General features: G+C 36.9%; 1 protein-coding gene across 16 annotated transcripts in view; it reads right to left on the bottom strand.

Moving 5' to 3' along the window:
- The window catches only part of zswim8 (zinc finger, SWIM-type containing 8), a 58,966-nt gene that overhangs the window by 29,916 nt on the left and 13,803 nt on the right, over nucleotides 1-15,247 (bottom strand). For all 16 annotated transcript variants that reach the window (XR_015504882.1, XR_015504880.1, XR_015504881.1 and 13 more), the window contains 6 exon segments: nucleotides 10,842-11,014; nucleotides 4,686-4,793; nucleotides 2,899-2,980; nucleotides 2,664-2,784; nucleotides 2,367-2,568; nucleotides 1,172-1,347 (listed from right to left, as the gene is read on the bottom strand). Coding sequence is in view for 4 of the 16 variants with exons in the window: in XM_087277296.1 (XP_087133422.1) it covers nucleotides 1,172-1,347; nucleotides 2,367-2,568; nucleotides 2,664-2,784; nucleotides 2,899-2,980; nucleotides 4,686-4,793; nucleotides 10,842-11,014 (862 nt within the window). In the remaining 12 variants the exon portion in view is untranslated.

Genomic DNA, 15,247 nt, shown 5'->3' with positions numbered 1-15,247 from the left:
ATCCTTCAGCTGAGCCATTCAAAATCAGTGCTGAGTTTGATTTAGAACAGGTATTCTCACAGTTGCTCATCAAGAGTTTAGATTCAACTTTGGTCAATCCCACCTGTCTGCAACTTTAACAATAATCCTGAATACCTTGATTAGCTTTTCTTGTTCGTTTGACTAGGGCTGGAACTCAACTCTGCAGGAAAGTGGACCTCAAGGGCCAGAGTTGAAAATCCCTGTTTTAAATCAAAGTCACAAACACCACTAGTTCTTTAAACGTTTGTGAAACCCTCGAGTACCTTTTTTTAAGTAAATTACAGATTTCTGTTGAGCATCAATTAAGAAAACTTTAGCACTTGTCAGCTTTAATTGTGGGGAAAACTTACAGTTAAGTTTTTATCAGCTAATTTAATCTTCTCAGTTTAAAATAATTTTTTTAATATTTGACAGCAGAGTTTTTTTTATTCTATGTGAATAGCCTATTTAAGGGAAGGCAGACCTGCCAAGCTGTGAGACCGCTTCCGTGCAGGGCATGCAATATTTAGCAGTTCATGAAGAGTTATTCCTGCGATGCTGTCGGGATCGATACAGCAAAGCTGTTGGTTTGCAGCAAGCATTTTTGTCATGGGAGCTGTACAAGAATTGGAGAATGGCGGACTTTGTCTTCTAACAGTTGAGTTTGTTACCATTCAGACACATCTCTTATATTCATGCATCTGTTTACCTATGTTTAAAATCCTCCAGATTACCAGCAGGGCTAATGATTGAAATACACATGCCAAGAGACCTGCTGCATTGCTTCACTCCTCATTTATAGTTTTATGTAACCATGATTATCTTTATAATGATATAACAAATTATATAATATGTATTATATATAATTATATAGGTTATGATTATAAGAAATTCCGAATAGCATATGTAGCAGGGCATTAAATTCTTACTGTTTATTTCTTTGCATTTTACATTGGTAAACTGTAAAATTATGGGTCTCCTCACGGTTTGTCTCATTTTGTTGTTTGCTCGCCCTTTTTTTTTTCCCCTACTCTGCCGGCCACACCCACTTTTCCCTCTGCTCACAGGGCTCCACGCCCATCATAAAGCATTTTTTGAAAAAATTCTCAAGTAGACTTGAACTGAAAGAGGGGGGGTTATGGCCCTTTAACCAGGTGTTAAACTTGCTCACCTTTGGGGACTCATGGTTGGGTCTAGCACTGCCAGCCTCCACAAGACAACCATTTCATCACACATACTGGCACATGCATGTGCTGCGACTTCTGTCTGCCCATTACTGCGACCTGTGTGCCCGCTGGCACTGCTGTGAGAGGCTGATGTTCTTACACTATACCACCAGCCAATAATCTGGAGAAAGAACAGACAAAAGTCAACAATGAGGACTCTAATGAACAGAGAAAAACAGAAATCAGTGTAGTATAAAACACTAAAATGCTCAGCTGATGCTATAATTTCTTTAAAATAAATGTGGGATGAATTCAAATATCATTCACTTGTGGTCTCCACATTTTATATTTAATGTTTTACGACATATAATTCCACAAAATAAAGCTTTGTGAAAACATGTTACACACGCATACATATAATTATTTACACACATAACAGTTTTCAAGAAAGCAATAATCTAAAATATAATCTTAATATGTCAAAGTGCACATACTAAATATTAAGTTATGGAATGCAACATTTAAGGTGCTGACAAACATTTGACTGTAAACATACTGCTAGCGCTTTATTTCACAGTTCTGCTTCCCACAGACATACTATTTAGTTATCATAGTCACTACATAAACTGGAAAATGACTGGGTGCTATCCTAAACCATAAATAGATAGTTCACCCAAAAAATTTCCTCACCATTTATTCACAATCAAGTAGATCTAAACAGTTATGATATTCCTTCATTCTATCTGGTAAACATAAAACAAGATTTTCTGATTTATTTGGGTATGCCATTGACATCCATATTAAGTACAAGTAAAATACAGCTACTATGGGATTCACTGACTGTTTTTTTTTTCAGCATTCTTCAGTATATCTTCCTTTAAGTTCAACAGATGGTTTAGAACAAGTCGAATACGAGTAAATGATTATAATTTCTATTAATAAATAAACTATCCCATTAACCTATCCAGCTACCTTATATATATATATATATATATATATATATATATATATATATATATATATATATATATATATATATATATATATATATCTTTTTTAAAGTTAAGCTGACATACTGTATAATAAAGTGCAACCAACGCAACTATGAATTTGTTTTGGGATTAGTGCAAGCATAAATGTGACAAGTGTTTGCATCAGAATAAATGAATGAATGAAGTGTTGCTGAGTCAGAAATTGTACCTGTTCATGGGTGAGACACTGTTCGGTGAGGATTTCTAACAGAGGTGCAGCGTTACTGTCTCGCCTCTTAAACATCTCTCTGACGATGGACAAAAGATTCCAGATGCCCTCTGGCTCTCTGCCTCGCAGGGGCCTCAGCAGACAAGCCCATTCAGCAGCTGCCGGAGGCTCAGTGGACGACAGGTACATGGAGTTCACATCACTGAGAACAAGAGACCGAAGGAACAGTTAGTTCTGTCTGTTGTGCTTCTAACATATAGGTGTGTATAAACAGATACTTCTTAGTGTGATATTTACCTAAACACAACAGGTGAAGGGCCACAGAATTTGTGCAGGGTCTTCTTTATGTTGTCACTGAGGGTGGACTCATCTAAATACCAGGTGCTCTGGTCAGAGGCTGAAGGGCCAGCAGTAGGATCTGTTCAATCAATCGTCAGGAAAAAACAAAAAGGAAGCACATTGTGTGCATTTTTTTTTACAAAGAATGAGAAAATAGACATTTATTAAATGCGGTTTGTAGGTCAGTACATACCTGGGGCTCCACACACGGTGTTAATAGCGGTAGACTGGGAAGATAGAAGCTCATCCAAAAGACGCTGAGCAGTCGGCAAGATCTAATCCAACGCATCAAAAATAAGGTCATAAATTAAAACAGAATTAGAGACTGTAAATCATCTTATAAAAGGTTTTGTTTTGAGATTTTTGTTATGAATAGATTTTTATTACTGTTCATATTAAATTAAAAAAATATATGAACACACACACACACACACTACACACACTACTACATGGAATCATTTTATTAAAATAAGCAATAATGTACACTACTGGTCAAAAGTTTGGGGTCAGTTTCTTTTTTTCAAGAAAATTATTCTGTTCAAGGCAGCATTTATTAAAATGTAAAAAAAATTGTTAATTTGTAAAATATTTATTACAATTTTAAACAACTGCTTTTTTATTGTATGTAATTTCAAATTAAATGATTACTTCCGGTCATTATTGCTTTTATTACTTACATTATTAACAATAATAATACTATAAATAATAAAAATAACAACAATAATAAATATAGCTGCAAGCAGCATTTATCGGGGCAAAGCAGCCCAGCGGCCACATCATAAACAAGAACGGCAACAAGCTACAGAGGAACTGGAAAATTCTATAACTTTTTGGCAGCATGGTCTGAGCCAAATTTGGTGGAAATTGGGCTAACAATCTATGGAGAGTTCAAAACAACAGATTTTCAAACTAATTCAAGATGGTGGAAAGGAAGTTGTGTAAAATAGGGAATAAATTATATCAATGTTCACATATCAATGATACAAGGAACCTGCAAGAGCAGTTTCATGACAACAGACAAAACTGTAGATCTTTTGATCAAATTTCATTGAAAAATCAGACAAACGGCCTAGAACGAGTTCGTTTAAACAGGTTTTGCAAAATTCGAAATGGCGAAAAAAAGTAATGACGGAAAATGACATCATAGGGTGCATTTGAATCGGCTGAAATATTTTGATTGTAACCCATTTGGTTCAAAAGTTATAACCATAGACATAAGTGAAACTTTGGAAAAGTGGTGGCCCTAGAGATTGATTTTGAGATTTAAGATTGCACAAATGCCCCAAATGGTTCATAGGGCTGCTATAGACACCCAGCACTGAAGAAGCTGGAAGAATAATAATAAGAACCAGAACCAGAACAGATACAATATTAGTATATTATATTAATACTAGAGTGATTTATGAAGGATCATGTGACTTTGAAGACTGGAGTAATAAAGATGAAAATTCATCATTAAAATCACTGGAATAAATTATTAAATTACTATAAATGTACTATAAAACTACTTTTGAACAGTTATTTTATAGTGGAATAACATTTCACAATTTTATTATTTGTACTGTATTTTTGATGAAATAACGCAGCCTTGGTTAGCAGGAGAAGCTCATTTTAAAACATTTAAAATTCTACTGACCCAAAACTTTTGACCGGTAGTGTGTATATTAAAATTATGACAACATTGCTCATGTATGTTAAATATTAGAATGTATCACTCAGATACAGGTTATTGTTAACCTTTTCTTATTACACCAATTATTTACAGAACCAAACCCAAGACATATCCACAGAACCATGATATAAACCAAACTGTGTGATATCTGAGCAGCAACACCCTTATAAGGACAATGAGGCCACAGTGTGCACTTCATCACTGCTATTAAGGGCTGTGCAAAGATGCTTCACACCAAACAGAAACTATCTACAAAAAAAAAAACATCTCCACAATTTAGAAGAACAAATAAATCATTCCTGCCTCACCTGCTGTGGAAGTTCACTGATGAGGTATTGTGCAAACTTCTGTAGTTGATCCCGTTGTAATCTGGACAGGGACTCAGACACAGGTGCTCGAAGACACACGGCAGAAGCCTATAGCCAAACACACGCCAAGAATCAGATATTTGAAGTTGACACTGTAGAACTGAAAACAAACTCCACTGGTTTAACTCCTATCCACTAGTGCAAACTAAACCTGGAGCAGGCTGCTCATTAGCAAACACTGTGCATTTCTAATGTGTCTGGGGGCTTTGATGCCTTCAGGTGGCTGTCCCAGTGTGCAGTCACCTGGTCTCCACCATGGGCAGAAAACCCCTCATTTGCAAATGGCCCATGCATAATATATGAGCTCCAGATACACATGCTTTGAGCCGATCAGAGCTAATTCTCTCTTTAGCTCATAGTGAGGTTATTAAAGAGAATGCAGAATATCCTGTGGGGGCTGCGCTGTGAGCTACTGGAGTGAACGGTGTTGGCCGTGTCTGAGAAATGGAGGTTGGGAAAAGAGGAGGAAGGATGAAGGAGCGAGCTGGAGAACTGCACTGAGGAGGAAGATGGAAACGCTTGAGATTCCTGGACAGCACCCATAAAAAGCAGAGTGATCAGAGATTAGCCACGTGGCTCTGAGAGAGATCATGTACACTTCCATATCAGATCGATTCATCTGCAGATATTTCATACTTAATAGCTGCATTTCGACTTTCGTGCCTAAAGCAATCAAGACAAGTGCATGTCTGGGCCAGTTCTGTTTCCATAGTAATTTTCTGGGCCTTATTGGGCATTGTGAAGGCTTCCTCAGAGCCAACGGCCAGGCTTTTTCACTAGCCAAATACCTTGGGCCAAAGTGGGCCAGCTGGGGATTTGGAGCAGGGAGAAAGGCAAATATTCAACACAGGTCCACAAAAAGTGATAGAGACTACTCGTGACACAATGCCAAAAAACTTAAATAAATACAGTTACTCCGTAAACAAAAGAAAATTAATTTGTACACACATACACACTCACCGGCCACTTTATTAGGTACACCTGTGCAACTGATTGCTAATGCGAATTTCTAATCAACTAATCACATAGCCTCAAATTAATGCATTAAAGCTTGTATACATGGTCAAGGCAATCTGCTGCAGTTGAAACAGAGCATCAGAATGGGGAAGAAAGGTGATTTAAAAGACTTTGAACGTGACATGGTTGTTGATGCCAGACAGGCTGGTCTGAGTATTTCAGAAACTGCTGATCTAATGGGATTTTCATGCACAACCATCTCTAGGGTTTAAAGAGAATGGTCAGAAAAAGAGAAAATATCCGGTAAGCGGCAGTTCTGTGGGCGCAAACGCTGTGGATTTATCTGTTCATACTGTTCAGTAACATGTAATTGAGAGGCGTTCTTATTGTGGAGTTTCCATGCTGTACTAAGAGCAATTGGCCCTAAATTATTGTTCAAGCTCTGGGGGTATAGACCAAGGCCGGCCCAATTTAAGCCCTGGCTCGCACTGGCTGGAAAGTGGAAAGTCGGTTTTAACAAAAAGAATAAAACTGTTAATAAATAAATAGTGTTTTCAAATTTTATTTTCCATAAAGTTGTGGTCATAAGTTCATACACATCTTGCAAAATGTTAAACTTAACAAAGAGGCATCATCAACATGTCAAACTAACATCAAAACGTGTATATTGCATTTTGCAAAATAAACAATTTCCCAAAACAGATGTTTACATCTACTCCACTCAAAAGATTAAGTCATAAAAATGATACTGTTGTGTACATAAATGTACATATGTTTGATTCTTCATACTTTACTTTGTGTCATTATCTGTATAATACTATTTGGTTTTCTGATAGTTCTTTGTAAATCCACTGTTGTCCTCAACACTTAAATTCAATTATTTTCATCATCATCTTCATTATTACAATTATTATTAGATTCTGTAAGGTTCTGTGAAGTAAACTTTTTTCTAAACATGACTGAATGGTCGCAATAATATTGGAAGGGTTAAATATTTTTATTATTAAAAATACAATTTAGAAAGAATTTAGTTAAAGAAGGATAACTCTGCAATCGATCAACTCATCGATACAACTATTTAATGGCTTCCTGTACTTTAACCTCATAAGACCCAAGGTATTTTTTACATGCGTTTTTTTTATTTCTCTTTGCTATTTGGCCTTATTGGAACCTGATTAGAATAAAAATCTGAGTATCATCTTTTGACATGACGTACTTTTAGAAAAATCATGTCCATATATGTGGACTCGTGGTCCGAATTTATTTAAAACACTTTTTCCTGACTGTTTTTTAATGCTTTCATAATATACAATATTTTTGAACATGTTTTGACTATCAAAGAGTAAAAACAACTTTTTTCCCATTTTGGACAGTTAAAAACAGTGTTTGGGACATTTTATATGCTGCAAAACAGTTGCAGGATGACGCTGTATGTCTGTAACAAAATATTAAGCATTCAAAGTATTTTAAATAGCCACTTAAGAGCTCAAATGTGCAATCCATGTATGTGGCCACTAAAGCCCTAGGAGTTTAAATATAAGCGCAGGAAATGTCACACAAACACACCCATATAGACTACAAAAAAAACATTTAGCTTAACCATTGTAACAGCATACTCCTGGCCAACTTTAGGTAATGCAATACTATACATAGGAGCTTTAAATTCTTGCAATATTTGCCAACACACACAAACAGAAAATGTAAAAAGTGCTGTAAAAAACGCACTGTTATTAAAACTGGCTAAAAGCCATTCAGGCAAAGGTTAACCCTGCAATTACCATAGTGTTTACTATTCCAAAGCAATTTGTGGGACAACTTTTCGTTCATTTTGGTCACAATTAAAATATTTTCAATAAAGTTAGAATGTATTTAATGCAAGTTGCAACCAGCATAATTTGGTAGATTGGATGCACTGATGCACCACATAAACCACACAAGCCCACTCAAATAGTTAAAGGGCACAAAAAAGATAAAGTAGAGGTCTAAAAACTGACATGCAGATTTGGTCATGACAGCAAGTCTCTTTAGCTACTAAATATACAGCATAATTAAGTAGCATGAATTTCTGTTAGAATTCGATGTCAGAAACTTTCATGTCAAGTTTCACTAAACCTTTAGAAAAGGTCTGCAGCAATGCATCACACTTTGTGACAATCTTGAGTAGGTGGGCTAAATGTCAAGCCTGAAGTATTTGAACTTCAGGCTGTGATGTTAGGGAACGATAACTAATCTCCTCAGACACTGCCACCAAAACGCAAAGCAGTGATTGGAGAGATACTACAGCAAGATATCAACATTTAAGTGCCAATGATTTACTGAAATTCCTGTGCGGCTGATAAAGGTCTCATAGCACAGCATAAGATAATGCTTATTCAACTTGCAATAGCGGAATCAATACTGGAGCTGCTTGCAATGGATATGACTGCACAATGGTGATTGGTGTATTAAGAGAATACATTCTCAAAGCTGCTTGCCAAGAGGCCGTTTATAATAAGACAAGTCTCAGGTTGCAAACACTTCCTGATAGAGTCTTATTCTCCTCATTCTTTCCTTTTCCAACCTTATTTCTAGCATCATTTCCAAGAATCAAAACGGAAGATTTGTATATTTATTATTTATGAGCACACCACGCAAGAATGTTTATGTAAATCAGTTGGAAATGAACAGGGCTGCACAGTGATCACTGGTGCATTAGAAAATTACATTCTAAAGGCTAAGATACAAGAAAGAAAGAATACAGATATGAGCAAGTGTCATGTTGCAATTGCAAACACTTCCTAATAGTCTAATTCTTCCCATTCTCGAATTTACAACATCATTGTCTAAAGGAATGCAGTGGATTTCTAGCATCGTTTATGAGAAGCCAAAAAGGAGAGTTGTGTATTTATTATTTATGACCAAATCAAGTCATGCAAGAAACTATATGCAAAATAAGTTTGTAATAATTTCCCCTAGCAGCAGCAAACACAAGACAAAGCCCACATGCAAATGCTAAATGCCACCCACGGCCCGGGCCGCCGGGTCTATCTGACTGTGGCAGGGCCTCCTACGGGGGGGTGGGATATCACAGCAGAGCAGATCCTTGCCTCCACCCTCCTGACTCCACAGGGAGGCATCAAACCTAATCAAAAGCTTCTCAGTGCTCTTACGCCCACGGTCAACTCCACACAGATAGAAACCCAGAGACACATCGGTGAAATCTTCCCCAGATACGTCCATCTCAACCAGGCCATTGTGCATATTAAAATTCTAGTTTATACTGTTGATTCTGGTCAAAACTGTTGCCTTAAGTAGTTGGCTTTTATTAATGCGTACATTTTTTTTTATCTTAAGGGAAAGTCTTCGAGGATGCTGCAAATGGAGTTGTGGTGTTTGTTTAATCAACTGGCACAAAGATATTATTTTCTATTTTAAAGGGTCACGAAACACAAATACGCATTTTAAAGCTGTTGACAGTCGTATACGTATTCGTTCTTCCGGTTTAAAACAGATTTTCAAAATCTGCAACACGCCGATTAGATCCTTGAGTGTATTCCAGCGTATAGACTGGCTGTCTGTACCTGTGAGTACTTTGTGACATTTCTGAGTGTGCTGCATTCATTTATGAGAAAGACTTGGTTCAAACCAATCAGCGCGCTCTATTGTGTATGCGGTGCAACTTCATTAATATGCATGATAGCTTTAAAGACTGTTTACCTGAAACAGTGTTTAGACTGCAGAGAGACGACACGCTGTGTTGCCAAAACAAATGGGAGAGGAATTGTTCGGAGATATGAGTCATCAGAGTTGCGTTTTTAAATGTGCTGCAACTAAGGTTTTGTTTTCGTTTTCCCTGCAATGAGAGCACAGCTGGACTACAGTGCACGTGGCAAAAATACATTGTTACGAAACATTTTTTACCCGAGAGCTTTTCGCATCTGGAAATGGTGAAATATGGATTTGCTGCTCGTCTCCTTTTAAAATAGACGCGGCTCCAGTTGGTGTTGATTGTTCTGTCTCTATAAATTTGATAAGTAAGCGATCAGTGGTCTTTGTTTGTTTATTCAGATGGCAAAGTTAGTTCGTATCAGCAGTAATCCTTCAGTGTTTAAAGACATACCTTAGTTAAAATGATTTCTAAGTCACTTAGTTTACAGTACGTTAATATCACTACAATATTATGGACTGAAAGATCTGCTGTAAATGCTGCTCTCCGAGTGTAAACATGTAAACACCGCAATCAAACTATTACCGACCATCATGTTGAATTTTCGACGCATTTTGTGACAGGATAGTCTACACACACACACGATTTTCTGACCTACCGAGTGCATCCGAGTTACCAAGAAATGGTGAGTTTTTTTTCTCGTATACGACATGCGGTATCAAACATTCCACTGTCATTAAACACAGTCACTGTATTTTTCCCCTGCGCCTGTGTGTTTGTTTTGCCTCGGTGAAAATCAGCGCGTGCCCAAATGGAAACTCCCATTTTTATTCAAATCTTTTCCTCTTTCCAAACATTAAGTAACTGATGCTAATTAATTGTCTTTTTCTTCAACATATAATAACCGTTAATTTCATTCACAATTTGTCCTTTTTTCACTGATGAAGCTTAATTTTTAATTAAAGGTTTTGCCAGAGGACAAATGGTCGTGCCTAACTGAGCATAGTTAGTCTCAAGATTTTTTTCCTTCACTTTCATCAATTGGTAAAGTTTGTTCCTCGCCACTATCGCAACTGGCTTGCTTAATTTGGGATTTGTGGAGCTGCGCATCGAGGGATTTCCTCTTCAGTGTTTGGACTTTCAGCAGTAAAAAAATCTACACTGAACTGAACTAAACTAAACTGAACTCTGAAAACCAGACTGACACAGTGTTAATTTACTAGAATTTCAATTAACTGACCACTATGTTGAGCTGCTTTGACACAATCTACATTGTAAAAGTGCTATATAAATAAAGATGAATTGAATCGAATTTGTAATAAACAAAAATCAGAAAATTTGTCATAGATTATGTTGTGTAATAGTTTTCGTCATTTAATACAAACTGCTAAAGAAAGTGTTGCACATGCACAAATAACCCCTTGCTTCTGTGTTCAAAATTGAGGTAGACCCAATGATTTGTTAACCAAAAGTCAGTATGAGAATCTCCTTACATTGTGAATCCTGAAGAGGCAGAGGGCCACGACATGGGCACACCATTTGGCTCCTGCTCCACAGGTACAGCTGCAGGAAGTGATGCGGCAGCGGTCAAACATTACAGCCACATTGTAGGCTCCTTTTGATTGGCCGGCCTGAGGCGACACTACTGTGGCACTGAGGTGGAAACCTGTTTCAGAGAACAAAACAAACATGTCAGTGCTAAAGACTCAAATTCCTCACGATCTGGACAAAATGTACTGTGCAATTCATGCTTGCTAAACACTATTTACAATGAAACTGTTTATTTATGTCAAAAGGCTTTTTTTTTTTTTACTTTTGGCTTAATGTATAAACGCAATAAAATAGACTCCATTAAGTTCACAGAATTGTGCAATGAAGTTAATTTATTTTTGCTTCTAATGATTATGAAAATATAATGTAAAAGTTGAATAATGATTGTACAGTCTAATTTTATAACTGTGTACTAAAGCAATTACCTAGATCACAACATTGCCAAAGACCATTTAAACATTCCATTAAATAGAAGATTTTTTTAATTGGCTTAAATGGATGATTCAATAAAAAATGAAGACATCTTTCATTAATGGAAGAAATCAATATATTTGATTATCAATCTCTTGTGTATAATATAAGGACATGTGTTTTTGATAGTTTACTTGTCACCATCTCTAGTCCAAAAACGGCATTTTAGTGGTCGCCAAAATACCAGCATGCATTCGAGCCAATTTCTTCATCAGATTAGTTACTATCTATACAGAACACAACCATCTCATCTTTATTCATAAAATGCCCAATTCCAATCTGCTCCAAATGAGATGGTCTTGTTTGCCAATTTGTTGTCCTGCATTGTTAAACGGTGTGTGTTTTTGGTCTATCATTCACCATCTAGGGAGGTGTTTTGTGCACCTCAGGTAAACCCGGGCCAGAGCTTGATCTTTTTGCCTTTCTAATATCTTATTGGTTTAGCTTTGGATAAAAAAGGAGGTGGATCTTAGAGGTCTTTCTCTGCCAGAAACAGTTCGCCCATGGCCACAGTGCCACATATTGCTTACCATAATTTGCAACTTTAGTTTAGGGGGAGTCCCAACCTGTTTCTGTTTCTATCTATTATGTTTTCTGTCCTCCCGGACTTCCATTTATCCCAGAGACATTACCCATTAAGGTACTTTCAAACGTTTTTTGAAAATTTAAGTCCTGGTCAGATCACACAATTTTGTCAAAATTTCCTTAACGTAGGGTGTCGTGGGGAGTCGTAAACGTCAAATGGGCGTTGTAACACAAGATTCAATAATTTCTTCTCATGTAATATGGCATAGTTCACGATGACCGATACCATGTCTGCCACACCGCACAACACCATAGCAGAAAGTCTGGCATGTTTCATTTTTTGCCCGATCTTCATGATAAATTCTGTCATGTGGGTGCCATTGGACAATAGGAGGACATAATTTCTCAGTTATATCTGCAGGTACTGCCGGTAATCGTAAGGTCAGTTAATTAAAAAATAGGCTGCATAATTACCTATGGGTGGGTCTGGGTAAGATCAATATTGGTTATGCAAATTTTTACTACTTTCTCTGAAATATTAAAGTGTTTTCAGCCATTTTATTTGACAGATTGGCACAAATATGCAGACATCTCCATTCTCAAAACGAGTTTGAGTTCTCTCTTCCAACAGAGTTCGTTCTTCCAAGGTAATCTGGAAATACGTTTAGTGCTGACAATTTCTTTGGAAAAGCCTGTCTTGCTTATTTAAATAATTTGATTAAAATTAAATAAATTGAAACTGACTGGCGCAATGGATGATTTTGTCATCAACAATGAAAACAGTTTAATAAAAGTTTATCTGAAACTTGGAATATTTCACTTTATTTTTATTTGGCCAGAATTTATTTTATTTAACATACCAGTTTGTGCTTTTGTGCTATATTCGCTAAAGCCTATAGCGGACTGGTTTTAAAGGATTTCACCTTAGATGTTATTCGTTTATCTAGTAGACAATGGACCAAAAAAAAAAAACATTAAAATTAAGATACAAATTATACCAAACAAAATTCATTTCAAAAAGATACTTTTTTCCAAGAAAAATTGACTAATTATTTTTTTGTTTTTGCCTGTCCACTAGGCTACTTTACTGTGCAATGATGATTTGTTCCGCACTGTGGAAAATAAGGATTTAATTATTGCTCCAAATTTGTAATTGCTGTATCACAAACCTCAGTAATATATTTGCTAATTTTAAATTTGTGTGATCTAACAGGGGCTTCACACTACTACTTTGATCACTCTTATAAAATAAGTTTTTATACTTTGTTCCTTCAAGATCATTAGAAAATGTGTAACATAACAATACTATGTGGTAAAAAAACAAAAGGTCTGAAAAGCCATTTCATAAACACATGTCAACTGCTCTCTCTGTAAAGCAGCAGTATAAATGCAGATCTGAAAGTCCACTTCAATTGTAGACGACAAAGGTTTAACATAGCCAATTTACAGTCATTTGGAAATAAGATTGCATAGATTTTTAACAATCAATGTTATTAGTAAAGATTGCAATCATACTAAATAATCATGTTTCCTATGATTTTATTAAAACTGAGCAGTTTCACCACAATGTATACGATGCAAAGAGATTTTGTGGAGAAAAAAAAGGTGGAAATTGTTAGTTTGCAGAGTATGCTGACTGTAAGACTGAATGATATACCAGGTTTAGCACTGTACACAGACCATACAGGAAATGAAAGACATCTGAGAAGGAGAGAGAAAAAGAGAGCGAGAGTCCAAATGTGTGTTGAGAGTGGAGTGTAGTGGGTTGGCCAAAAGCTTTTACCACTGGACAGCGGCCAGCGCTCCCCTGGCCAGTAAGAGCATAGGTGGGGGGTGGTTTCAGCTTATAACTCCTGTTCCAAATTCAACGGGCCTCCTCAAGCCAGCACTACTACACCGCCTCTTTATTTCCTTTCAATCTACCTGTCAGTGCCAAAAAAGCACCCCTCTATTCCTTTATTCCTGACCCACATTCCCCTGTCAGCTGTCCCCGCTAAAACAAAAGGCCCAAGGAATTTCATAATCAATCTTGACCAAGGAAAAAAAACCTTTGTTTAAAACGGTGTCTTTCTTTAATTTAGTGAGCAGCTGGCTGAGCCAACAAGCACATCATGACTGCAAATGCCACTGGGTTGTCGTTAGTCGAACGTCATGAAATAATATTAATATTAGTCAGTCATGGCAACTGATAATTCACCTCACATGCACCATAAACAACAGCCTGAATGAATCTACCTTACTCATATCCCAGCGGGCGATGCAGTAGTGTTTGTTGAACGGACTAATACGTTTGCAGCATGCACTACAGGGAGTTTGGGCATGTTGTGAAAAGGCAGATCCTTGGAGCTTACAGTCTTTTTAGCACTGTATTCTCACTAGGAGGTTAAACAAAGTGCAAAGGGAAGACTTCTGGAACCACTTCCCTTTTCGGTGCAGCTGTTCTGCGTCAGACTGTTCTGGCTTCATTGTGGTGGAGTGACTCAAAACATTTGATTTGGCCTTGATGGGCAGTTAGGAGGTCAGTGAAGTAGATGGACAATGATCAGGCAGGGATGTTTCTTTAACAGAAATTTGCAGTATCACGAAATTTAATGCAAATACCCCTAAAAATCTGTTTCCATAATATAAAAAGAAAGCGAGCACAGAGGATCCAAGCTTACAGTCTCAATGTAAACACAGGGTGCACTCACAATATGCTATTCGAACTGTGGCCATGCACGTTTCCCGATTCTGACAAGTGTGAGTGCTCAGTTGGACAGCCCTGGCGCAGTTCAGTTTAACAGCCCTGGCCAGGTTGGAAGAGGAGTGCCAGAGTACAGTTCAGTTGGGCTTTAGCACGGTGTGCTTGTAGTGTAAATAGTACAAGCAATTGTACTATTTGAAACTTTAATAAGCATTATTTTATATAATTATTTATGCATTTAAGACTGTGCAGTGCTATTTTACATTGTATTATTCAATTTCTGTACGTGAATTCAACTGTTCATTGTTTTCATATCGTTCTTAGGTTAGGGTTTCCTCTACCATAATATACCTAAAGTACAGATTAAAAGAAAAACTCATCATTGGCCAGTAAACAGTTAACAGTAATGTGAGAGCTACTGAAATTTATTACCATGAAGAATCTGAATATATGTCTATACTAGGGATGGGAAGATTAACCGATATGTATCGATACGCCGTCATGCGCGTGCACGATGCGAGTGCACCGGTTGAGCAGCAGAGGATGAATGAAATTTTGGAAGCAAATCGAGATGCATCGGTTTTTGCGAGATGCATCGATTTTTCCGAGATACAGCTTATATTTTTAATATAGAATGTATTTTTTATTTATTAACAAGTGTTGTCAACC

This window comes from Danio rerio, chromosome 13, assembly GCF_052040795.2.
Source record: "Danio rerio strain M-AB ecotype USA chromosome 13, GRCz13ab, whole genome shotgun sequence".
Taxonomy (NCBI): Eukaryota; Metazoa; Chordata; class Actinopteri; order Cypriniformes; family Danionidae; genus Danio; species Danio rerio.
This window is presented reverse-complemented; position numbering and strand designations above follow the sequence as displayed.